Raw genomic sequence first — 25,487 nt, 5'->3', positions numbered from 1 at the left:
ATAAGGGGATACAATTTTAAAAATGATGGTATATGTCCTCTTTAAAGAGGTTGTTCACCTTTAAATTAACTTTTAGTATGATGTAGAAAGCAGACAATTGACAATTTGCAACTGGTTTTCAATAATGAATGTACATTGCTAAAGTGCTTAGAATTGCATTCTCATTCGTTTTATATTCACTTAATTTTAAGGTTTACTTATCCTTTAAACATTGTGTTTCCTGCTGATTTACATTTGTTATAGAAGCAAATGGAAGTTTAAGTGCAGAACATGAACTGTTAATGCCTGATAGGAGACTGAACAGTAGCCAGTGTTAATGCTAAGAATAAGTGACAGCAGCAAATGGACAGTTTAGAGGAAAAACATTCCCATGCGCTGGAGCTTTCAGTTTCACTCACTGACTCAGGCAAATAAACTCCCAACCCCCTGAATGCAGCGCAGAAAAGCAGCGTGTTCAGCAACATTTCCTATTTAAATATTCTGGAAAGAATTAAGGAGGGGCCCAGTGACCTGCCTAGTCTATATTAGTCTATACCCATTTGTAACTATAAAAATTCATTATAAGGGGTATTTATGAACATAAGTGCAAGTGTCAGTCACTGCATTGCAAGTTACATTTTACACACACATGCGATTCTCACAGGCACCTCTACTTTAGATCAGGGATCCCCAACCTTGTGAACTCATGAGCAACATTCTCAAGTAAAAGGAGTTAGTTGAGCAACACAAGCATTAAAATTGTTCTTGGGGTGCCAAATTAGGCCATTTGGTAGCCCCTATGTGGATTGTCAACCTACATTGAGATTCTGTTTGGCAGTGCGCCTGGTTTTTATGCAACGAAAACTTGCCTCCAAGCCTGGAATTCAAAAATAAGCTCCTGCTTTGAGGCCGCTGGGGCAACATCCAAGGGGTTGGAGAGCAACATGTTGCTCAAGAGCTACTGTTTTGGGATCACTGCTTTAGGTATTGACCACATGGGTTAGGAGTTGCTCATATTATTCCAGTTGGGAGGTGGAACTGTTTACCATTCCAGGTATTTCAGTAGTTGGCCCGAGGGTGTCAGGATTCACTAACCTTTAAAAGGGAAAGCCACCATGTGCCCAGTCTCTTTCTTTGGACCCTATATACTGGAGGGGTGGTTGGTGCTAGAAGAGCCTGAGGTGGAGGTAGGCCTCAGTAGGAGAACATTAAGAGTTAGGAGAGTTCTGTAATATCTCACTAAAGGAGTGTGAGGGAGGATTTGAGTAGTTATTTGAGCAGCCTGAGGTTCCAGAAGGGAGACCAGAAATGGTTAGTACCCTGGGTGTCACCACTATAGGGACACACGTAGTCAAGCTCAGAATTAGAAGTAAGGCACCACTATGAGAGCTAGGGACAAGTTCACCTATAAGTGAGTACTTACTACCTCTGCAACTGCTATGCCCGTGTGGATGACACTGTCTAAGGTATTTGTTAAGTGACTGCATCATCCGAGCAGTACCACCACATTGGTGTATAATTGTATCGAGGAAATAAAGAGTTATCATTTTGTTGCAAGAAGCACCGGTGCCAAAGTTATTGTGGGATCAGTGTGTGATTCTCATTCAACCACCATTACAGTGAGGGCCCACCTGAGCGACATGCACTCTACCAGGAGTTGCAACTGGCCTAATCTCTCAGGTTGAGTAGGAATAAGTAAAGTACTACTAGCGGAGATTAGTCATCTGATAAATAGTGTTATTTATACATCATTCTTTGTTGTATTGTGTGCAAAGTACCTGGACTACAGGTCCATGGGAGTCGTGGAATCGACACTTGCCTCTAAGGGCTTTCTCAGTGTCTTGCACCTACACATCTAGTCAACTGAACACTTAGAAAAGTGCTTTATATGTCACAGGGGCAATGTAGAGGCCCAGATCTGACTCCTGAACTGCACCAGCCACAGTCCCCAACCCCTTAATGAAATCGCCTCTTGTGCTGTTGGGAAATTAGATTTTGAGCAATTGAGACAATGACTAATAATTAAACTTTCTATGAGTAAAGCTGGCCAAATACTATGAGTGAGGTCACCAAAAATGAGTGGATCTTTCCCCCTGATATGTCCATTTAAGGTGGGCGATCCAATCCAATCACTGACTCTAGGGTAAAACACTCATATTACAATGGGAATAGGAGCCATTAAAACAAGGACCACATTTCCTAGAAGATACAGTCCTCAATCCAACGGGAAAATCAAACAAGCTTGATTGACATCTGGTCAGTTTACAGCCAGATATAAATTGGGTGGGCCTGTCGGAGGACACCATACATGTTCAGATACTGTAATCTGCCTGTGTATAGTCATCTTAAAATGTCAGCGCTATAAAGATAAAGTATAAAAACACACAATATTTTCTCTTCCTACCTTTGATCGTCAGGGACACAAAAGCCAATAACTTTTACTAAATATTTATTGTACATTTCAATTGCACATTTAATGTGAACTGCAATTAAAAGGGAAGCTTCTAAAATAAACTCTTCCAGCCACTGCAGTTACCCCAGTTACCGGCTGGATCCTTCTAAAAAGGAGAAGCTTGGTCTCATTAGCTACATTTTACTTCACAAAAAGAGAAAATATCAGTGTTACCCAATTCATAGCCTTTTCTCATAAAGGAATTCTTGATGCTCAGCAGGCAGAGCACTGCTTCATGGGACTCTCTCAGCTGGGACCTCATGGGAATAATGGAGGTAAAGGGTTTTCAAGATGAGCTGCAACTCTTGTGTGCCAGTGGTTCTCCTTGTTTAAGGAAAAAAGTTACTACACTGTCAGTACACTGGATATACATACTAGATCATAGACTTATCATAACTTGGCCATTTCACATGGATATTATTCACACCCCAGATGTCCAGCCCCCAAAATACCAGGATCTCTCCGTCTGCCCCAAGGGATCTCACATTCTACCCTGGGTCCTACCAACTGAAGTCTCCTCAGAATTACCCCAGTCTACCAACTAACTCTGTCTATCTCACACACCTAGAGGAAGCTATGACATTAGTTCACTTAGGTCACTTACTATGAGCCATCATTCAAGGTCTCTTTCCTCCCCTACCTTAGGATCCAGGCTTCTCCATCCTGATGCTCCTAGCTTCACACTCCCAAAAGACTCTATCTCCCTCCCTTGAGTAGAGTCCAACAAGAAGCATGCCTTCACTTATATCCATAACACCCCTAGGCACGTCCCTGCCACCGAGTATAGGTTAAAGTACATAAAGGTGTCCCCACCAGTATGGTAGGCTTACTCTATTGCATTCATAAATGAGGCTTCTGAAGTCTCTATAGTGTGCTAGAAATAACGAGAAAAGGAAGACAACAGTAAAAGCAACAGGAAGAATAAAAAGTAATAAGAATAAAATTACTGATGTCCAGCAGTAATTAATACTACTCAATCCCTACTTGGTCTACAAGTTACTGAAACTAAAAATGATAAGGGAGCCTCATACCCTCCCCAAATAAAAGATCACCAATAGCCCTGCTTTATAAGAGTTAAATCATTTAGAGAAAGCTTTGAGCCTGATGAGATTCCATAGGGATGAGCTCAGCAGTGGATCTTACTTTCACCTTCCATGGGACTAAAGCATAAATACATGTAAGGGTCTTTGCCTCCCTTATTATATTCCCACCCAGGCCCGGACTGGCAATCTGTGGGTTCCGGCAAATGCCAGAGGGGCTAGTAAATGGTGCCATAGAAAGTCAGTATTTAGTGGGCTGGTCGGGACTGTTTGGGCCTCTGTGTGGGGTGACTGGGCCTCTGTGTACCTGAAATGCCAGGGCCTGTTTTGACTCTCAATCCAGACCTGTTCCCACCAGCTGCAGCAGGAGCAGACAACAAAACATGAACGGAATCAGGGACAACAAAACATGAACGGAATCAGTGAAATGACAAATTACATGAAGGGCTTCAGCCTCAATGACTGTCCAAAAGGCAATCAGGGCCACAACTGAGTCTTCCTCCAGCTCTTTGTATTTTTAGGACACGGCAAATCCTCCTTCATCAACACCTGCAAGTTTGTCTTGGAAGATGGGGAGTACCACCACAACTACACAAATTCAAAAGTATCACAGGGTGGTGACACTAAAGGCAGAATAACGTATCTGCTGACCAACACCATGACTGGTGCACAACCGTGGCTGCACCGTGATGAACGCTTATGAAACTGGAGAGATTTATGCCCAGCTGGGTAAGTGTGGGAAAACTGTTAAAATGTCTCAGTTAATATGTACCATGAAATATTTACTTCTTTCTTCTACCACAACCATTATATCCCCCAGCAAATCTATTGCCACTGGATACAGTGGAGCAAAGGATTTGGGCTCAAAGAGAGATTTATCATGGCTGAGAAATCAGTGAAAGCCTCAGATGTCATTTTCCCAATCTTTGTGTACAGGTGAAAACAAGATTCACAACTGGGCCATTTGGGAATTTCCATTGATGTAACTAGAGTAATCCTTAAAGGGGACATATTGTGTCATCCTCATCTCTTAGTATAATGTGCCTCCCCTTATAATATATATTTCCGAAGACAGAATGTTTTCAGATGTGTAATCAGAGCGACAGCTTGGAGTCCGATTGAAATGAAGATTGGGGGTGGCAATACATTTTTCCAAGGGAGGAGCTTATAACTGTGAGTGACAGCCAGAATTATGCAATAGCAATCCAAGCCATGCCCCATGTCTCTTTACTTGCAGACATAGGGGCCCACAGGGAGACACAATCTTTCCTACTATTATTGTTTTTCAAATGTTGTACTTTTATCTAAGTTGATATGAGACAGTAATAGTATTTGGATGGAACAGTTCAGCTAAATGCAATATAATTGCTGACTTGTCCCCAGTCAAGTAGAAATCCACCCAAATAATAAACAAATGAATTCTGCTTAATGAAAGTGTAATTCTAACCAACTTGCAGAAGATACAAGGCGATAGGCAGGTACTGATGGGACAGAACCACATACACTAAGCTGACTTTTCCTCCAACTCTTAGGGGGTAATTTATCAAAACCCGATTTTTAAAATTTTTAAAATAAAAAAGTCCGACCAAACAAGAATCCATGATGTGACCTTATTTATTATTAAAAAAGCACAATTTAATTGGATCAGGGACAAACTCAATAAAATCGAGAGAAAAAAACGAGTTTTTTTTTACCGAATCGTTTGTTTTTTTTCCAGATTCATACAATTTTGTTCGAGCTTTTGGGATTTTTGGCCGAAAAGTCAGAAATAGTCAGATTTTTAGGCTTATTCTAGCACAGACCACAGAAACTTCCAAATAGGATAGGGACCTCTCCCATTGACCTAGATACAACCTTGGCAAGTCTGAGATGCTGGTTTTTTGTATTCAGATTTTTCCATCCTCAGGGTGTAATAAACCTCGAAAAAAAAACGTTTCCACTAAAAATTTCAGTTTTGTAGAAAAAAAAACCCTTTTTGGCATTCAGACTTAAATAAATAACCCTCTTACTGTCAACAAATTACCTTTTATTCATTTACTTTCTAGTGTCAAGACCGGTCTAGAATTATCAGTGGTGCCAGAGATTAAGTAGTTGCTTGAATTTGCTAGAGATGTCACAGGTAATATTTTTCATGTCTTAGGCCCACTATACAATCTTCCAGCTCTATGTTGTCCAGCAAAGTGAATAAATATCTACTGTAGCAGCCCTTTCTGGCTGGTCATAGGCTGAAGCCCTGTCCTTACCATGTGGTCAAGGGCAGGTGTAAAGTGCAGGAACCTTGACATACAGCTCATTGGAATAGAACTCTTTGTGATAAAAAAAAAAAAACTTGAATGTAAGCCATTGATGAACACGCACAATTTATTCCTGGTGGTGCACCACCTAAGGACAAATTGTTACGACCATAAAGTCCATCCTTTAAATCTTAATCAAGTGGTTGTCAGACCTTTTGAGCTCACACTCACTTTGTTGGTCCAACCTTAGCTCATAACCAGGTTACAGAAATAAGAAAATTAGTTTATTCCTCATATTTTAATCTAAATGACCATCAAGCTGGGCTTTTAGCTTTTAAAAGAACAAATTCCAATTGTCCCCATGTTGGCCAACCACCAGTTTGGGAGCCATGCTTAAATTTTAAATAATTATTATGAATTATTTATACACAGAAATACGGCCTGTCGTTGTCTTCACCCATAAGATTCAACGGGACGTGAATGATGTGGAGAGAACATTTAAAAACATGGGTGTGGAGTGGGTATTTTCACTCGAAAATTTCACCCCTGAAGACCATATAAAGACAAGAGGAAGACACAAGGATGTCCTACGGTTCTTCTGCGAAGTGATTAAATATGTTGGGTTTCACCTGGAGCAAATCGGGGATCCGGTTATGAGAAGGGAGCAACAGAAGCTAAAGATGTTCAGATTCATATCTGACAGAAACATGAGAAAGAAACAGGAGGAGATAGAAATGAGAAAGAAAGAGCAGGAGATACAGAGACAATTGAAAGAGAGGGAGTAAAAAAGAGAGAAAGAAGACAGAGAGTTTTAGACTTTCTCTTATTTGACCCTTTACATAAACTTTTTTAAAGGTTTTTAACACAAAAAATGAATGATCTGTATATATTATATAACAAAATGTAAAAGTTGACTGTATATTTAAGATGTGAGGTTCTGTTATATTCAAAATTTTATCTAAAATTATTCATATCTTTACAAGCGTTCGACAAGTAGAACAATGTGTTGACTCCCATTTGATGTAAACAAATAAGCATTGCTGTGCTTGACCTTTCCCATTATTTCCTCTATGCATTTGATAGTATCGATTTGAAACTATTTTGGGATTTCTTGTTTTGGTTAAAAAAGAATCAATTGTTCTGAACCTATCTCATCAAGGTCAATTGTCTAAGAGGGTTAGTTGATTATGATTATTGATCAAATCAACGGGAAAACCAAATGAAATTAAATTAAAAAAAAAAATCATGGCCTTCTATGGGATTTCACAGGTTATTTTTGGGGTCTGAGATAATGAATCATGGAAAGACTGGATAAATTAATGTGAGCTGATTTCATTAAAATTGGTTCTCAACCAATGAACCATGGGATGTTTTTTTTATGAGTAGTGATGGGCGAATCTGACCTGTTTCTCTTCCCTGAAAATTTGCAAACAATATTTTTTGACGCATGGCAATTTTTCTGTGCGAAGCATGGTGAAAATTTTTACTCGCCACTAATAATGAGAAATTTATAAGAGATCATTTATATTGCAAAATTCAAAGTTGTGATTGGCTATCCCCCTCCTACTGTGCATCTGGCAGGAAGACCTCCGTTCTCTGGATTTGACCCTAGTACCACTAGACAGTCTGATGCCATGTCAGGTTGCAAGGTCTTTCTCCCTGACATTCTTGAAGAGACGTTGGTCAAAAAGGTTTGTTGGTGAAGGTTCTCATTCATTCAAGTCATGGTATATCTATAGTAAAAAGTCAAATCAACTGGACTTGCTGTATCCCCTCCCCCATTCCTGTTTTCCTTGAAGATGTATCACTATTCCTCTGACTGGCTTTCTCAAGTCAGAATGACCTGTACAAAAATATTTGTGGTTATATACCCTGGAATCTTTTTCCAATCAGCATAATCTGTAAAACCAGCATGGGGTCAGAGAGCTCAAAGAGGCAAGATGTTGATTGTATCAGTATGATTGAAGCTATGAGGCTATGAGGTTAAACCGTCCGGTGAAAGGTTCTAAAACAGCATTGTACATGGCCAACAATGGGTGTTGCTCTCCCTGCCTCTGTTCAAACTTGGTTTTTCTGTTTTCACATATATGGCTTATTTGACCCCTCTTCTGAACCAATCCTCCTCCCTGTTCAGATTGTAAACGTGGCAATCTTCAAACATGTGTCATGCATTTAAACTTCCCCCCCCCTCTCTGGGGTTCTCACCATTCAGAGCAGCTTTCACACTCTGGAACATTCAGGCTTTCCACTAAGCCCTTATGACTTTCCCGTCTAGGGATACAAATTTACCAGCTTCTGGCCTGGCTCACCTTCTGGCAGCACCACACCTCCCTCCAACACAAGAAGGTGTCTGCAGGGCCTCACACTCTCCTACAGAACAAGGAGGTCTCCAGGGACCTCACACTCCCCCTCCAACACAAGGAGGTGTCCAAGGGGCCTCACACCCTCCTACAGAACAAGGAGGTCTCCAGGGACCTCACACTTCCCCTCTAACACACGGACAGTGTCGGACTGGCCCACCGGGATACCAGGAATGCCCTTATGACTTTCCCGTCTAGGGATACAAATTCACCAGCTTCTGGCCTGGCTCACCTTCTGGCAGCACCACACCTCCCTCGAACACAAGGAGGTGTCCGCAGGGCCTCGCACCCTCCTACAGAACAAGGAGGTCTCCAGGAACCTTACACTCTCCCTCCAACACAAGGAGGTGTCCACAGGGACTCACACCCTCCTACAGGACAAGGAGGTCTCCAGGAACCTCGCACTCTCCCTCCAACACAAGGAGGTGTCCACAGGGGCTCACACCCTCCTACAGAACAAGGAGGTCTCCAGGAACCTCACACTCTCCCTCCAACACAAGGAGGTGTCCGCAGGGGCTCACACCCTCCTACAGAACAAGGAGGTCTCCAGGGACCTCACACTACCCCTCCAATACAAGGAGGTGTCCGCAGGGCCTCACACCTCCTACAGAACAAGGAGGTCTCAAGGGACCTCACACTCCTCCTCCAACACAAGGAGGTGTCCACAAGGGCTCACATCCTCCTACAGAACAAGAAGGTCTCCAGGTGCCTCACACCTCCCTCCAACACAAGAAGGGATCCAAGGACACTGAGGTGTAGACCCACGCCTTTTATTTGCCACTCAGCTATCTCTAGCTGGGCAACTAGAAAACCCTCAATGGAGTATGGAATGGAGGGCCCACTCTGCGCTATTCCATTTTCTCCAGGGGCCCATCTATTTGGTTTTTCCTAACCCTGCAAAATAAAAACCTTACTTGCTGCAACAACACAAATGTTCCCTGGAATTAACTGTTTACCAGGTTCAACACTCAACAATGATCATTTCAAGCAAATCTCTTACACTATAGATATAAGTAGGTGCTTTGTTTCGATTCAAATATCATCTTTGTCTTTAAAATGCAATTTATATAAAAATCTTGCAACATTACTTGTCACTACCCGCTGCCAGTTTTCTGTGATTTCAATGTGTCAAGCTATTCTATTCTGTGTTTCCCAAGCTTTTTAATCATTAAACTAACCATGTGCTTTACTGTTTATTTTTCTGCGTAAAGAAGAGCAGATTTCCATTTCTTTGTGTCAGAGCATTTTCTGGGGAAACAGAAACCAGAGTTGACTTGATACCAGGCAGGATAAACAGGATCTGAAATAAAGGTAGAAGGGATGAGTAAGTTGCTGGACAGTAGGAGTAGTAAATCTAAACACCAAAGCGTTCTGCTTTCTAAACTAAGGTCTGTTGGGCTTAATGAAGTCGTTTGCACGTGGATCGGGTACAGAGGGTGGTTGTTAATTGGACATTCTCTACTTGGAGTAAGGTTCTTAGTGGGGTCCCTCAGGGCTCAGTATTGGGTCCACTTTTATTTAACTTGTTCATTAATGACTTAGGGGAGGGTATTGTAAGTAATGTATCAGTGTTTGCAGATGACACAAAACTATCAGCCCAATTAATTCCATCCAGAACGTAAATTCCCTTCTAACATTAAAAACTGGCCATAAATTGTAGCAAAGTGTTTTTCCTGTTTTTTTTTTTATTATAACATAAGGGCTTTCTAGAGATGTAACAGGTAATTGAGTTTTTTTTTTAACTTTCTATCCTTACGCAAACAAAAACAATAAACCAGAGTATCGTCAAGGTGATTAGCAATTGTTAAAACTCATTTGCAAATTCACCCGAAGTTTCTCGAAATTTTTGGGCCCAAATATATCACTTTAGAAGGGCAAAACACTGATAACAGGACTCGTGCAGCAAATAACATACATCTGCTTATGAAAGTTATGTTGCAAGTTTCTCTGTCATCTTTACATTTTCTTTATGTCCCTTGTGTGACCAGGGAAGCAAATTTAAAATGAGAAGAGGCGCTTGAGGGGAGATATGATAACTATGTATAAATACATAAGGGGTTCATATAATAATCTCTCTAATGATTTATTTACCAGTAGGTCTTTCCAGCTGACACAAGGTCACCCATTCCGATTAGAAGAAAAGAGGTTCCAGCTAAATATTGGGAAGGGGTTTGTTACAGTGAGAGCTGTGAAGATGTGGAATTGTCTCCCTGAATCAGTGGTACAGGCTGATACATTAGATAGGTATAAGAAGGGGTTGGATGGTGTTTAGCAAGTGAGGGAATACAGGGTTATGGGAGATAGCTCATAGTACAAGTTGATCCAGGGACTGGTCCCATTGCCATTTTGGAGTCAGGAAATATTTTTTTCCCTCTCTGAGGCAAATTGGAGAGGCTTCAGATGGGTTTTTCGCCTTCTGGATCAACTGGCAGTTAGGCAGGTAAAAAAAAGTAGTTTGAACTTAATAGACGTGTGTCTTTTTTCAACCTAACTTACTACTAAAAGTAAAGTCTGTATGGAGGAGCACCAATAAACAATAGCTAACTATATCAACTTTATGGGTGGGCACTTTCACTTTGGAAACGTAGGAGTGGGTGCTGAAAAAACAATATGGCAGACACAGTAGGGGCAGGGGCGCTTCACCAATGAGGAGAGTGGAGGCAGTCACCTCAGGCATCATCATCATCATCATCATTTATTTATATAGCGCTGTCAAGATACGCAGTGCTTTACTGCAGTTATAGCAAACAGGGAATAAATGGTGGATAACAGACAAGGATTATAGAGTACAATAGGGTTTACAAACTAAAAGGTAAGGGTACAATTGAGACATTAGGATTGTATAAACACTTTATCATTTTTGATACAGCAATGATTCAAAAGGCCTCTTTAAACAGATGGGTCTTTAAGGAGCGCTTGAAAGTTTGGAAGGAAGGAGAAAGTCTGACAGCTTGTGGCAGAGAGTTCCAGAGAAAAGCAGAAGCCGGAGAGAAGTCTTGTAGATGTGAATGGGCAGAAGTGACCAGAGGAAAAGTGAGGCGAAGATCAGAAACAGAGCGTTAGTTTCGTGAAGGAGTGTATTTGGAGATTAGAGATGAAATATAGGGAGGGGTTTCATTATTAAAGGCCTTGAATGTGAGTGTAAGTAATTTGAATTTGATTCTAGAGGGGATTGGGAGCCAGTGAATGGACATACATATGAGAGCAGCTGATGTTGAGCGGCGAGACAGATGAATGAGTCTAGCGGCCGCGTTTAGTACAGATTGGAGTTGTGAAAGGTGACTTGTTGGAATACCTGTGAGGAGTAAGTTGCAGTAATCAAGGCGGGAGATGATGAGAGACTGAATCAGTGTTTTAGTTGATTCTGAACTGAGATATGGTCGTATTCAGGCAGCAGCGCCCCACTAAGTAAAAATTGCAGCCCCTGGTATTTTAAGAGCCGAATTTCCAGTTTTCAAACTGGAAATTCGGCTCTTCTAGCGCAGAGAGTGCAGTTAGGCTCTCAGCGCCAACGTACTGGCCCTCTGTGCCGCCCTCGTAGACCCCCTCAGTGCACGGGGAGGGGGGGTGGCAGCAACTGCTGCTGCCTCAGGCGATGGAGGGGCCAGTATCGCCCCTGAGTAGGGGTCACTTGTAAAAATTCATCCAAGTGCGGGTGCTCTAAAATAGATGCAAAGGAGAACCCAAAATGTCACCATTCACTAAGGTACTTGCATCCAAAAATGTTCCTGCATGGTTGCCACCACATTTATCTACCTCTTTCAATGAACGGTGAGCAACTGTAGACAAGTGACACTGAGAAACCTTAGCGCTACCACCAACCATGACCTGGATGTTGCTTCAGGGTTCCCACCGCAGGTTGTATCAATAGGTGCACCAGACTAGTGCCCAGTAAAAAAGGACACAAGCACCATTCTCAATGGGCGCTCAGTAAATGAAGCAACACCCACTTTCAAAATTTTAAATGCAACTTGCACCTGATTTGTGTCAGAACACAAGCACAATTCTATCCGTTTTTGAGCATCAGATGCAATAGCAGCAGATGCAACTCACAGAGTAGCTACAATTAAGCTGGAATATGGATTCTTGGTAACAAAAAACATGCACTTTGTTTAGAACTAATCCCTAGGGGCAAATTCTCTAACCTCCGAAAATATGCCAGCAATGGCTTCGCTCACAGCACAACACTTCGCCAGGCGTAGATTCGCCAGGACAACGCTAATGAAACTTCACCTAGCGTTAGAGTGTGAAGTAGTGCTAGAGACTATCTCCTTCGCTAGCGAATTTACGCCAGTTCCCGTTAATAAATCGGCATATTACTGAAATGACATTCGCCAGTGTTAGTCACTTCGCCTTTTAGTAAATTTGCCGCCTAGTATCTCTTGCTAAACAACTATGGGGAAAATTCACTAACCTCTGGAAATTTGCCAGCGGCTTCTTCACTCACATCGCCACACTTCGCCAGGCGAAAATTTGCCAGGGCAATGCTAATTCACTAAAATGCAAAGTTGCGTCCAGGGCTCAGAGCAAAAATACGCCTGGCGTTAGAGTGAGAAGTAGCATTAGAGTCTATCTCCTTTGCTAGTGAATTTACGTCGGCGTCTGTTAGTAAATCGGCAAAGTCACGAAATTACATCACCCTGGCGAATTTTCCTTTAGTAAATTTACCCCTATGGCTTACAACTAACATTGCAAATTAAACCCTGTTTCATCCACTGCCATACAAAAATGGGGATTGCTTTATTCACATTTCCCTTGTTTTCCTACTAATTCAGTCTAAATTCTTACTAATTCAGTGCAAAACAGGGGTTTCTGTTACAAATTTATGATCACAAAGTTAATAGTATAAAAATGCCGCGTCAAGGTCAATCCTACACTGTGGTCTTATTTATGACTTATTTATAATAATCTCACATCTACCTGCTTGGCTTCTCCATGTTTTTTGTTATATTCTAAATATACGTTAATCAGCCCTGGAGGGCATCCATAACTTTTCTTTTCCGTACTTTTCACTTTTAGTTCTTATTCTGTAGGAAATCCAAACTTCCATGTGGTTGTGGCTCCCCCAACTAGTCCCTTCAAGGATGCTCTTGTGTCTTTGGAAAAAGTTGTTAGTGTTGGAGATGTTTTTCTATCACTAGACTGGGGGAGAATTAGACTTAGAAACCAATGCTCTGCAACTGGGCAGAGTGAATGAAAGAATAAATTACTTGTAACATATTTAGCCAGGAAATATGCACCAATCAGTCCACTATTAAACTTCTCCAGTGGCTTCTCCTTGAATAATGGATTTAATGTAGCAGTCAATGATATTTTACACAAGTCTGAAGCCGCATTCAGTCAGTGAAACCTTTATGGAAGTTATTGGGTGGAAAGCCAGAGGGAGACAAAATGAACAGGTATTGGACCTGTTACCCCGAATGCTCAGGACCTGGGGTTTTCCGGGGTAACAAATCTTTCTGAAATTTGTATCTTCTTTCCTTATGTCTACGAGAAAATCATGAAAACAATAAATAAACCCAATAGACTGGTTTCTCATCCAGTAAGGATTCATTATATCTTATTTTGGATCAAGTCCAAGGTACTGTTTTATTATTACAGAGAAAAAGGAAATCATTTTTAAAAAATTGGATTATATGGATGAAATTGGAGTCTATCTGGAGAAGTCCTTCTTATAATTTGGGCGTTTCTGGATAATGGGTTTCCAGATAACAGATCCCATACCTTGTACATGATTTCACTGGCACAGGTATAATAAATGAGCACAGGGTCAGTGCTTTAAATGAGCTGGTCAATGGCAAAAAAAATAAAATCCAGAGTTTCCTTGCACATATCCATGCTGCTTTATTGCTTCATTAATATAAACAAGTGCAGTAGGTGCATTCTTAGCAAATTGTAGAACATTTTTTTTGGAAAAACAACAACAGTTAACTCAGTTTTTTTAAAAAAAAATTAGCATTCATTCCTTCATTTATAAATACTGCATTATAGCCAGGGTCGGACTGGGCCGGCGGGACGACGGGAAAAAACCCGGTGGGCCTCCAGCTCATGTGGGCCCCGCTAGCCCAGATCCACACCCAGAACCTTCTTCGTGCGAGACCTCCCTTTGTCGGGGGTCGCGGCAAAGACACTGCGAGTGCACACATGAGCACAGATGCAGCGCAACAGCGCACACACACGTGCACACACGGGACACTGCACATCAGCGCGCATGAGTACATACGCCACGCGTCTCAGCAAGGGAGGTCGGAGGGGGGCCTGGGACAGCAGCCCCGGTGGGTCTTGTGCCCCCAGTCCGACCCTGATTATAGAGTTCATTGTAAACTGGTCTGTAAAACCTAGAATTCTAAAAACTTTAGATAAAAAAGCTTGATGGTAAAAAAATACACTTAAGATTTAATAATGACTCGTTGAGAAACTTGATGAGATTTTTCGACTGCTACAGACTGAAAAGGCTCAAATTTGGAAAAAAACTGTAATACACGTTTTATAAACGTGAAAATCTTCAATCACACAAAAAACTGTGAACTTGAATTTTTGGTAGATCAGCCACTTAGTATAAGATTTATGGCATTTTGGAACATGTAAACTGGACGGCACGTGTTAATAATAAATAACTGTTGAGGCCATTTAGTCCAGGATTTTAGCTACTGATGATCAAGAACGATCTCTTCAGAAGAACTTGTTTCAGAAAAGAACAAATGTATTTTTGTAAAACAAACATTTACTACTTGAGATTTTTGCGCTTGTAAACGCACAAGTTCTAATTGTTTGAGCTTCTAAGCGCGAGGTATTCAAACTTTTTTATATTCAGATTTTTTACTAAGTATCCAATTTTGTTTTTTAAATTATGAGTTTACTGAAATAGAAAAAAAACCTCTAAAACTTCACAAGTTTGATTTCCGATAAGTCCATTAATAAACTTGCAAAAATAGTGTCGCTGCAGCTACTGTGATCTGCAAAAAGGGGGAAAATGGCGTCTGAAATCGAATTGGTATCATTCGCACCTGATTTAACTGATCACATTAGATCAGCGGTTATCAGATATTTTCAGTTCAAACCTCTCCTTGCATGTCCTTACGGCCCAAGGATATCAATGGCAGCAAATGTGTTTTATCCCACACCTCACCCTAGTTTAACTTCAAGCTCTGACCAAGACTATTCTAAAGCCCCTGTGTGATTACTTTAGATATCCCAAGGATGTTCAGACTTACAGTTTAGGAAATTGTATTAAGGACATGTCTGCGCCTCCCTATTAATGTATATCATATTCAGTAAATGGACACCCCAGTTATATGAGATCTATCGGTGCTTATGCATGTAAGTGGGAGCAGCCATGTTTGCTCTTATGAGCTCATCTCATCCACCAACACTGAGATGTTTCCCTCTAGCAGCCAGATTATTAATGGAGATGGTGGAATGTTTCTTACAGATCTCCTTCCAGATAATGTAGAACTTGTCAGTACAATGTGTCAGTATGAAGGGATTACGTTGTCTCACTTGGTTTGAAGAATCATTTACTTCTTCGCTAGTTTTCTCTTATGGTTCAGCCTATTTAGAAAGTTGAAGCTGGGAGGATGCGGAAGACATTGTTGATGTAATAAATATAAAAATTAAGAAAACATCGAATTTCAGTAACATTTTTTACAAATTATGAATGTGTAGCAAAACACTGAAGTTTTTTTTCTTGTTGATATTGTTTCAAAACTTTATTCTTGATCCTCATAGCAAATAAAGTTGGTTTGTTTTTCCTCTATCAGAATTGTTAGCTTTTCCATGCTAATGGACATGGTACATGGGACTGGGCCATTAGATTTAGGACAATGCCTGCAACTAATATATTACATTTTAACAGATGGTTATAGTAAAGCTTTGGCTGGATGCTTCATATGGGCTGAACAGAATACAAATGTAACCAAGGGGCCCATTTATTAAACCTCAAATTCTTCTGGTTGAGTTTTTAAAGGGTAAAACTAGAAATTTTACATACAGGGGGAAAACAACCTTGATTTTTTTTGTGATTTATTCTACCCAAAAGCTGCAAAAAACCCCAAAATACTGCATCTTGATGAGGTCATGTAGAAGTCAAAGGAAAATGTCCCTGAAGATGTTTCTTGACGCTGTGATTCGTGCTGGTTTTCGTCCGATAAAGTTGAGTTTTCGCGGTAACAAATTGATAAAGTAGAGATTTCAGAGCATTAAAGTGAAAAAGTTGCATGATTTGAATTGACAAACGATTTTGTTGTGAGTCAAATATGTGAATGGGGGTTAGGTTGAAATGAAATTAATTCGAGTTTTAGTAAATATTCTCCTAAGTGTTCTGATTTAGTCCAGACCCTGCATTGTTACTGCCCAACATGAGCCAGCAAAACAAAACCGTGTAAAAACGAATACATAAATAATAACCCATTGAAGTATACCATTCAAAAACAATAAGCTTTTATTAAGGTAAACTACCCTTTTAATTCTACATAACACTGGTGCTATATAAGGGTAGTCTCTGATCCAGTGTTGAGTCATGGAGGAAAAGTGACATTCCTTTCTTAGTAATGATGTCCTATATTAGGAATGAGTGTCCCCCACGTGCTGCTTGTGGCACCTAAGGACAGACATCACTCAGTATCCCCACTAATTAACATCAATGTCCTACAGACAATCTTTGCGGTAATTTCTTCCATTACAAACAACACAGACCTGAAGTTTTTAGATTTCCTGTGTCCAACACCCCTCAACTCTGATTTTACAATGTTTGGTCGTCTACGTCCCACCCCACAACTAACAGGGTAAAATAAATATAAACAAATTGTCCTAATTATTGTCTTGTTTAATTTCTGGGTATCACGTCTGACACTTTTCTACTAAAGGATAACAGAATCAACAAATAGGTTTATTTAAGTTTATTTTATTGGTAAATAGGTAACAAAGAAGAAATACATTTCACAGATGTATATATATGTATATATATATGTAGGGATGTGTAAAATAGTTACCCCTAGTATTATTGTCAAGCAGTCCCTCAGTGTTATAGACACCTAACTGGGTCCTAAAATACAGTTGGGAGGGGTACTGCTCTAAGCTATGCCCCTTGCTGTTTCTCACAGTGACCAGCAGATGGCATTGTGCTGGGATATAAAAGCTCTGAAGCCATGCTTTCAGTGTCCATTTTGTGCTGGCTCTGACCTGAACAGGCAGGTAGAGCTCTGTGGAACCTAGACAGGTCAGGTCTAGTCAGAATAGGCTACTCACCATTATAGGTCACTCTAGGAGTGACAGACAGACAGGTTATTAAGCTGAGCAGCTCAAGGCTCTGACGAGGAGAGTCAGAGGGATTAAGATCCCGGCTACTAATAGACCAGAATAGGGACTAAGTGTATAGGAACAGGGTAGATAGATTCCCCTCAGGTTCCACTTAGGGAAAAGGCTGAAAGCTGGGTGTACCTTTATTGCTGCTGAGCTTGTCCTCTTGCCTGTGGGGACTAATACTGACCAAATGGTGCTGTGAGTATTGCCTATTCAATGTGATGCTAAATCCTGTCATGCTCTATTGTATACTCCACTGAGGATTGTGTATGTTAATAAATAAGTTCATGGCTAAGTTATAAGAACCACTGGCGCCCAATTATTATACCCTGAATCCAGTTACAGTTACACTACACCCTGCCTTCACACCGTTGCGAGGGCTTAATCCCTAAGATTATAGGTCTTATCCGGAGCACATTTATTGGGAGTGGAGCTCAATAGTGGTGTACAGTACACACAATTTACTATAGCGCTAAATATACAAAGTGCATTTTCTTGTTTGTCTGTAGCGACAGTACTTAGGGTCTCTTAAGATTTCTCTTCTTCTTGCTTATAGGCCAGGTCTATAATGTCGGCATTGCACAGTAAATCTGTAGGTAAGAATAAGACTATGTCAGTATATTAATCAGATATAACACAGTTGAATAAAACAGATTCTAAATATAAACCTACATGGAACAATCTACACAGATATAACTCTCACCATTAGTCCATTGTGCAACAAGGTACAAAAGGTTCTGCAACTCAATGTCTCTGGCACTTCAATAGTGTTAAACACGTCTGGAATCACATTTCTTCTATTCAAAATATTTCAGGCCAGCGTTTTGAAAGAAGTTGTCCAAAAATTGCCAAGATGAAATGAAAGCGCAGTGGCCGATACTGTATGATTTGGGCAGGTCAAAACTAACGTTGTATCTCACAAAGTTACAGTTCTCGTTGTGTAGAACAGGCTCAAGGATGTTACGGAGCATCTCACTGTAAAAAGTTCCTGAAAAGGAAACGGCACTACATTGTTATATAAATACACAGTAGTCTTTCCATCCCACCAAAAAACAATGACCTTGGATTTATCCAGCAAAGACTTGTGCATCTTCTTAATGTGCAGGAAACATTTTTAATAAAATATCTACCTGGAACTATTTAGCAGGGGTCAACTCTCCTCCAGCCAAGAGTCCTACTTTCCTTAATCTGTTGCATGATCTGTGATAAACAAACCTGTAAAGAATCACATCAGTGTGCAAGGCATTGTGGGAGCTGTAGTCTTGGCTGGAGGAGAACTGGCTACTGCTTCAGTGGTACATGTACTCTGTTCAGTAGACGTATGTTTAAAAGTGAGACCTTACCTAACTCATCTCCCTTCACAGCATCTTTGCACATTTCAATACGAGCGGAGTGATAGGGAACAACGTAATCTTGTAACGAGCTCACGAGAATCACATTCTTGAAGTGCTCCAAGCCTGTAATACAATAATATTCACCATGAGATTCCAGAACAATATAGACGTATCTTTCATGAAATCACGGGCATAATACTTTCAATAAGATAAATTTCAAATCACTAATGTAAGTTACTGAAGAGTATTGGGTCCATGTCAGGTCAATGGTAAGACATGGAAATCTCTTTTAAATACTACCTTGCTGGTTATGGTTAAAATAGTTCCCAAAAGTTTCTAATTAAACTTTCAGATCACAGCAGTTTTATTTTAGGGTTTTATATGATTTAATAAACAGATGAAAGCCATACGAAAGACGGGCCATATGTCTTACCTTTTTTCTGACTGAGTTTGTAGAGGAAACTTTGTCTTGGGTCTTTGTGATCTGATAATGCCATCTGAGATACGGAGACACCTATATGCAACCGCTTCTCTATCCACAGGCCTATAACAAAAGAGATGCACAGATTTATTCATTGTATTATATAAAAGCATGTTAAAGTTCATTGAAATGTAGGTAAAGATACAGGGTTATATTATCACTGCATCTTGACAGTCCCAAAATACAGCCGTGATCTTTCCCAAACATAATTCAAATGTTTTGACTTTTGTCCTATCATAATGATATATTAATTGTACTTGATGTAAATGAAGCATGGTTAAATCCATATACATATATTACTTGTTGTTTCTTATCTTGTCAATAATAAAGCAATGGCCAGTAAATCCCTACCAGTTTTAAAGAGAAACGTGTTGGGGTACAGAAGGCCCATATGTGGTCCACCGAAGGAGAGGTAAGTGTGCAGGTTTCCACGGTAGCCTTCAAATTCAGGTCTCGACAGGGCTGAGCGTATTATTAGATTGCCCAAAGAAAAGCCGATAAAGCTGCCGGGAGAGAAAAGTAACATTACTATAAAATTCATATATATATTAATAAGTATAGAGATTTTTTGCTAATTACTGTACCTGATCCTGGAAATAATGAGCTTCTTCCTGGTTATGTGCTGTAATATTTCTTTTAGGAGATATCTGCTTAATATATTAATATCATCAAAGGTGAAGCCCTGTAAAGAAAATACAAGAAGTGAAAAAGAACACAATAAATATTGCATCAGAATTAAGGCAAGACATGCACAGAGACCGACACTAATGAAAACATTATAATTGCCACAGTTATTTAACGGTGTATAAAATAGCAATATTAAAGGGCCTGTCTGCTAACAATCAGCAACAATAATCTTCTATAAGACCTATACATGTCCCGTTTTGTTGCTCAAACATTTTTCATGCAATTTAATACATTTTTTCTATATATTTTGAGATATCAAACCCCACAGAAGACGTTTGTGTTCAAAAGGAATTGTCATTGGTCGATCTATAATAGCGTCAATTTGTTACAGACCAGTTGTTACAGTTATATATCAGAATGATCTTTATGGGCCCCACTACAACTGATCATTTCATATTAATCATCAGTAAACCAATAAAATACTAATAATAAAAGGATTTCTCAGGATAGTTACATTTTATCATCATTGCCTATTAGTTCCCATTGAGCTGAGATGGATAGAATGTTTGAACAGTTTCATATAAGAATGGAGATGACCCCTCAGAACTAGACACACAGATATACGTACCTGGTTGCAACAAGACATTAGGAAGTTGATTTTCCCATGTGTCACTCCAGACTCGATCTGAGGTCTTACTAATAGAAGATCAAGTGCGGAACCTGGAGTAGAAATAAAGCCATTAATTTTAGCAGGGCAATGGTAAATCATATGATAAAACACACGCAAGTGTTCGTGTCAGAATCAAATCTTTAAAATTTTACTTACCACCCAAGCCGTGCACACAGACTATTAGATGTGTTCCGTCTTCAATACTGGAGTCGTTTTTGGAACCTACAATAAAATAAGTAAATTGAATTAAAGTGTCCTCTTTCCTTTAAAATCTAATGGGAAAATCAATGTTTAACTTACCAGTAAAACTGTTCAGCTGCATTTTTGTAGGTCTAAGTTGCTCCCAAATGAGTTTCTTTTCGCTGGTTTCATGGAATAATCTACACAATAAAAACACACAATGTTGGGTCAAGTAAAACTCTCCATTGAAATTCATGATGATAGATACATAGATGATAGATAGATAGATGGATAGATGGATGGATGGATAGAGAGAGATAGCATTTCTGTATGTACAATATCACATCCTTTACCTGATCCTGGATATGATCAGACTGTTAGATTCTACAAGTCTTGCAATTTTCATGAATAGACGATTAGTCAAAGAATCATATTGAGCCAGAGTTTGATCCTACAAGCAAAACAAACAAATAGTATTAGTAATTTGAAATAAATGCAGCATTTGCCTTGAAAACCAAAGAATCAGAAGAACAACAGAGACTTAATGCCTTGGCCATTGTAATGACTATATTTTTAAAGCCCCTTTCCTCTAGCAACTTATAGGGGCTGAATTTAATAAAACAATTTAAACTTTCTTTCAGGACTCTGACATGATAAAAAAGCAGCAGCCAGCTCTCCCCCAGATTAGATTTCCTATAAGCATTTGGCTGCTACAATATTGTTTCAATAGTCAGAACCAGCTATGCAGGAAATAACAAGGGGCAAGCGAATAATATATTCCATAATCATTTCTCCCTCAGTTATTGATCTTGTTCCAAGTCCCAGCTACATACTGTACCTTGTTTCCTAGATTTCCGATGACAGCAGTTCTTCCACCGAGACATCCATATACAAAGGTAATTATTGCTTGCGGATCTTTTGTATCTAGGGTAAAAATAAGACCATGGTTAATGTTCAAATCAAGGTAAAATATATGTTATATTCATATTTCTCACACGAGAAGATATAGTAAAAAGGGAATTACAATTAGTAGGTCTCATCCTGATATGCACAGATATTCCTTCATTTGATCCGTTGTCTAGTTCCATGCTCAGAGTAAACTCCTTGGAAGGGTTGTTGTTGAAGAATTGACTTATCCATTTCCTCAGTTCTTTTTTAATGGCACACAACCTAAAAAAAAACAAAAGATAATTTTTTTAGGCTAATATCTATAAAACTAACTGACACCACTGGGGGAAATCCAAAATTCTAGGTAAAAACACATAAACCTGATTTAACAATAGGGTATTGACTGATCTAAATATAGACTTAAGGACATATATAATTCTTTATTTGCTTTAGAACATCGTGAGAAGTCTGTGTCTCTCGGATTCACATATAAATCATTTGTAGAAAACAAATGTCCCCAATGAGGTGCTTGAATGCCATACCCAATGGCTCGGCCTCTGCTAGCCTGGCTTTATGATGAAAAGAACTTGGGGGATGTTACATTCTTATAAACAGCAACAAAAAAATCCAGTACAAGGCACGTTATGTTATGTAGCTGAACTCAGGTGACTATATTGCAAGATAACTAGTGATCCTGGGATTCACACTTATTTAGGATTGTTATGGCACTTTTTATATTTTACTATTTACATTTTTTTATATTATATTTTGTGCATTATATTTATATTTGGTAGGGATCAGAACTTACCCTTTCCTCAAATGAGATGTTATGGCACATCCAGGTACTGTTCTGTGCTTCTCTTTAGTACTAGCAACAGGGGAAGATTTCACCTTTTCTGAGCAGTCTGTAAAGTCTTCTGAACAGTCTATAAAGTCTTCTGAGCGGTCTATAAACTCTTCTGAACAGTCTATAAAGTCTTCTGAACAGTCTATAAAGTCTTCTGAACAATCTATAAAGTCTTCTGAACAATCTACAAAGTCTTCTGAACAATCTATAAAACAAAATTTTTAACGTTAGCAGGAAAATGCCTTCCCATCCACACTCATATATATAGAAAAGTGATCTTATCTTTCATTCAGTACGTCATCTCAGTGGTTCTATTGTACAGAGCGGTGGGATACGTTGGTACTTTAGAAATACGTATTTAATAGATAATAATGAACGGAAGGAGTTCTGGATGAACAACTGTCACACACTGAGGCAGCAGCACCTGTGGATTCTTTCCATACGTACCTATTGCTTCAGGCTCTAAGTACCGGTCTTCAAAGACAACGGGGGCAGATTTTGATACCATGTCCGTGTCCCGGCACTCGAGACAATCGTCTTTTGGAGCTTTTTTGACTTTTTTATAAATCTCTTTGTGGCTTTGGGTGCTGCAATGAGAAACGGGTATATTTAGAAATAAATCACATCCAGAGATCAGTAAACTAAAAACTGAGGGAAGGAATAAAAAATCCAGTGTCCGATGGAGTAACCAATCCTATGAGTTTAAACACCTGATTATCAGACCAATAATATCTGCTGTTTGGTTGCTAAGGATACTAGACTTGTAGTAAATGTGTACCATGTATTACATTAACATGACAACAGTATGACATTTTCATAGAAAAGCATCTCTTAGAAGTAAAACTCTAAAGGACCATAAAAGTGTGTAAATGTAATTTTCCCCAATCAGATAACAACTGACTGTATCTAAACATAATTATTTGAAGGAACACTAGGGATGGGCGAATTTGACCAATTTCGTTTCGCCAAAAATTCTCTAATGTTGCAGACGCCCATTAAAGTTTTTAATTAAAAAAAGATTTGTCGCACACCGCCATACAAGTCTATGGGCGTCACATTTTCGGCGAAACATGGCAAAAAAATTCACCCATCTTTAAGAAACAAGATTGTACTCACATCTTCTCATCATATAAAATAGCTTCTTGTCGGGGATGGTCAGTAGAGACAAATAATTTCTTGAACTTTTCTTCCTATAAAACAATAAAATAGACACAGTTCATAAGCACAACCTTGAGAGATAACGGCAGTGTAAAACAATAAATGGAGTCGCACTGAAGATTGAGCACTAAGCTTCCCCTGCCTTAAAGCCTATTCAATGCGCTTCTTACCTTTATTTGCTTCTTCTCTTGTTCAATCTTCAAAGAGGATTGAAGAAATTTTCCCCACAGATTGAGAAGTTGAGATGATAGCAATATTAGGCTGCTATTTATTGCTTCTGCCAGATCATTGGGGTCTTCTATTTCCTATAGTTAAAATATTAAATAATCAACAATTTGTGTAAACACAGAGAATACAGTATGTAAAGCACTTTTTAATACCCCAATAGTATAAGGAAACTAGTTTGGGGTTACAGGTTAGTATCAGATTACAGAATAAGCAATGAGCCAACTTACCGTCACTTTGTCAGATAACTCACTGAGCCGGACTTTCAGATCCAGTTTTTCTGTGGAGGAAACAAAGACCATGTAAGAAAGGAAACAAATTTACTACTTGTAGCAGCAACATAACCACCTGTTACCCACCACAGGAAACATCTCAATAAAATGAATAAGAGGAGCCTTGTTAGACATGTAGGCAATAATTGTAGGTGCCCAGTTACTCGCGGTGCTTCCTAATGATGGTGAGTGACCTAATATGAGTAGCGGGTGTTTTACCATTTGCCACTGCCCTAATATTGACTCTATGATGATATCAAGGCCAGTGTGTAAACTAACGGTCACTTTGGGATACCTAAATGTGCACTTTGTTTGATCATGCGATAATCTTTCAACTTCCAAGAGGAAAGAATGTTTTCATTGACTCATCAATATCTATTATTCATTTTGGATGTTGGGTGGTCAGAGAAAGGTCAATGTCTAAATGAACTAATTTGAACAAAACCTAAAGAACAGGACAACTAGGTGTCACAAAGTAGAAGCAATCACATACCAAGCTCCAGCTTGCATGAGGAAGGCAGCGTTTCTGATACGGAGATGAAATAACTGTACAGTCCATCATAGGAAAGCAGCAAGCAGGATCGTAGTGTTGAAAGGAAACGGTAGGCATGCTGCAAGTATTTCTCTTCTATCACAAAGCTTTTACCCTAAAATAGAGAAACAGAGTCATGAAGCAAGAAAGAAAGCAAAGAGGACACAAATCATTACAAGATGGCGCCCTACTACCCCACAGCACTACTCTTTTGCCAGTTAAAGACATCGGTGAAATGGTGAGACTCGTTGGGGTTCAGGAGGAGGGAGGGAGGCAGTTAGTGGGGCCTGGGGTTGTCTGTAATTATAATTCCACTCACATAACTGTTTTTACCCTCTGGAAGGTTCAAATACAAATTCATGTTTGTTACTTACGTCTGCTGCCAATTTCTTTTTGAAGTTTTTGCCAAATATGACACTTTCCAACATCGGTTTTTTAGCCTTTGTCCACCGGCTGGGAAGAATTCTTTGGAATACTGACTTTTTCTTGGAAAAGCTATAAAAACAACAAATACAGATGATTGTATTATCTTGAAATTGATATTATTTCTTAATGGAATAGTAAAATAATGTCATCATCTCTATCTGACAATAACAATCCGTGTACTTACGTCTTCAGTGGGGGTTGTAATACAACCAACAGGCCATGAACAATGACCGACAGCTTTGAACATGACTCAAACACTATATTCGTCTGGCCGTGAATCCCTCGATGCAGGTTAAAGTGCAATTTCATGTCCTCTCTCCACATTGGTGCAGAACGCTTACATTTGCTTAATCTGTTCAGATAAAACCAGAAGATCGATGTGTTAAACACAAATCAGATTTCACTAACCCATCAGTCTTGTTAGCTTTATTGTATTAGAATTAATTATATTCTGATTTATTGAACAGAACTGATGTAGATAG

At 39.5% G+C, this 25,487-nt stretch overlaps 3 protein-coding genes across 4 annotated transcripts; 1 reads left to right on the top strand and 2 right to left on the bottom strand.

The window, feature by feature from the left end:
* The first annotated feature begins 896 nt into the window (after positions 1-896).
* Positions 897-9,481, top strand: LOC121398354 (formin-like protein 20). Of its 2 annotated transcripts, none has more exons than XR_005964274.1 (2): positions 897-4,200; positions 6,138-9,481. XR_005964274.1 is itself a non-coding variant. In XM_041577544.1 (2 exons), the coding sequence occupies exon 2, from the start codon at positions 8,247-8,249 to the stop codon at positions 8,955-8,957; it is 711 nt and encodes a 236-aa protein (XP_041433478.1). In that variant the 5' UTR covers positions 5,420-5,590; positions 6,138-8,246; the 3' UTR covers positions 8,958-9,481. The 2 variants fall into 2 exon arrangements, 1 of the variants encoding a protein (XP_041433478.1); XM_041577544.1 differs by lacking the exon at positions 897-4,200 and adding an exon at positions 5,420-5,590.
* Positions 9,482-18,274: 8,793 nt separating this feature from the next.
* LOC121398007 (protein FAM135A-like) lies at positions 18,275-20,576 on the bottom strand. The gene is made up of 5 exons (XM_041576331.1): positions 20,436-20,576; positions 19,765-19,862; positions 19,532-19,683; positions 19,133-19,243; positions 18,275-18,822 (listed from the first exon to the last, which is right to left on the bottom strand). Exons 1-5 carry the CDS (start codon positions 20,574-20,576, stop codon positions 18,647-18,649), a joined length of 678 nt encoding a protein of 225 aa, XP_041432265.1. The 3' UTR covers positions 18,275-18,646.
* Positions 20,577-23,620: 3,044 nt separating this feature from the next.
* On the bottom strand, positions 23,621-25,064 carry LOC121398361 (protein FAM135A-like). Its single transcript, XM_041577552.1, has 4 exons — positions 24,954-25,064; positions 24,541-24,694; positions 24,006-24,055; positions 23,621-23,855 (listed from the first exon to the last, which is right to left on the bottom strand). The coding sequence occupies exons 1-4, from the start codon at positions 25,005-25,007 to the stop codon at positions 23,694-23,696; spliced, it is 420 nt and encodes a 139-aa protein (XP_041433486.1). The 5' UTR covers positions 25,008-25,064; the 3' UTR covers positions 23,621-23,693.
* Positions 25,065-25,487: the final 423 nt, after the last annotated feature.

Source organism: Xenopus laevis, chromosome 9_10L (genome assembly GCF_017654675.1).
Source record: "Xenopus laevis strain J_2021 chromosome 9_10L, Xenopus_laevis_v10.1, whole genome shotgun sequence".
In the NCBI taxonomy this organism is placed as follows: domain Eukaryota; kingdom Metazoa; phylum Chordata; class Amphibia; order Anura; family Pipidae; genus Xenopus; species Xenopus laevis.
Note: the sequence above shows the minus strand (reverse complement) of the source record. Positions and strands in the feature narration are given on the sequence as shown.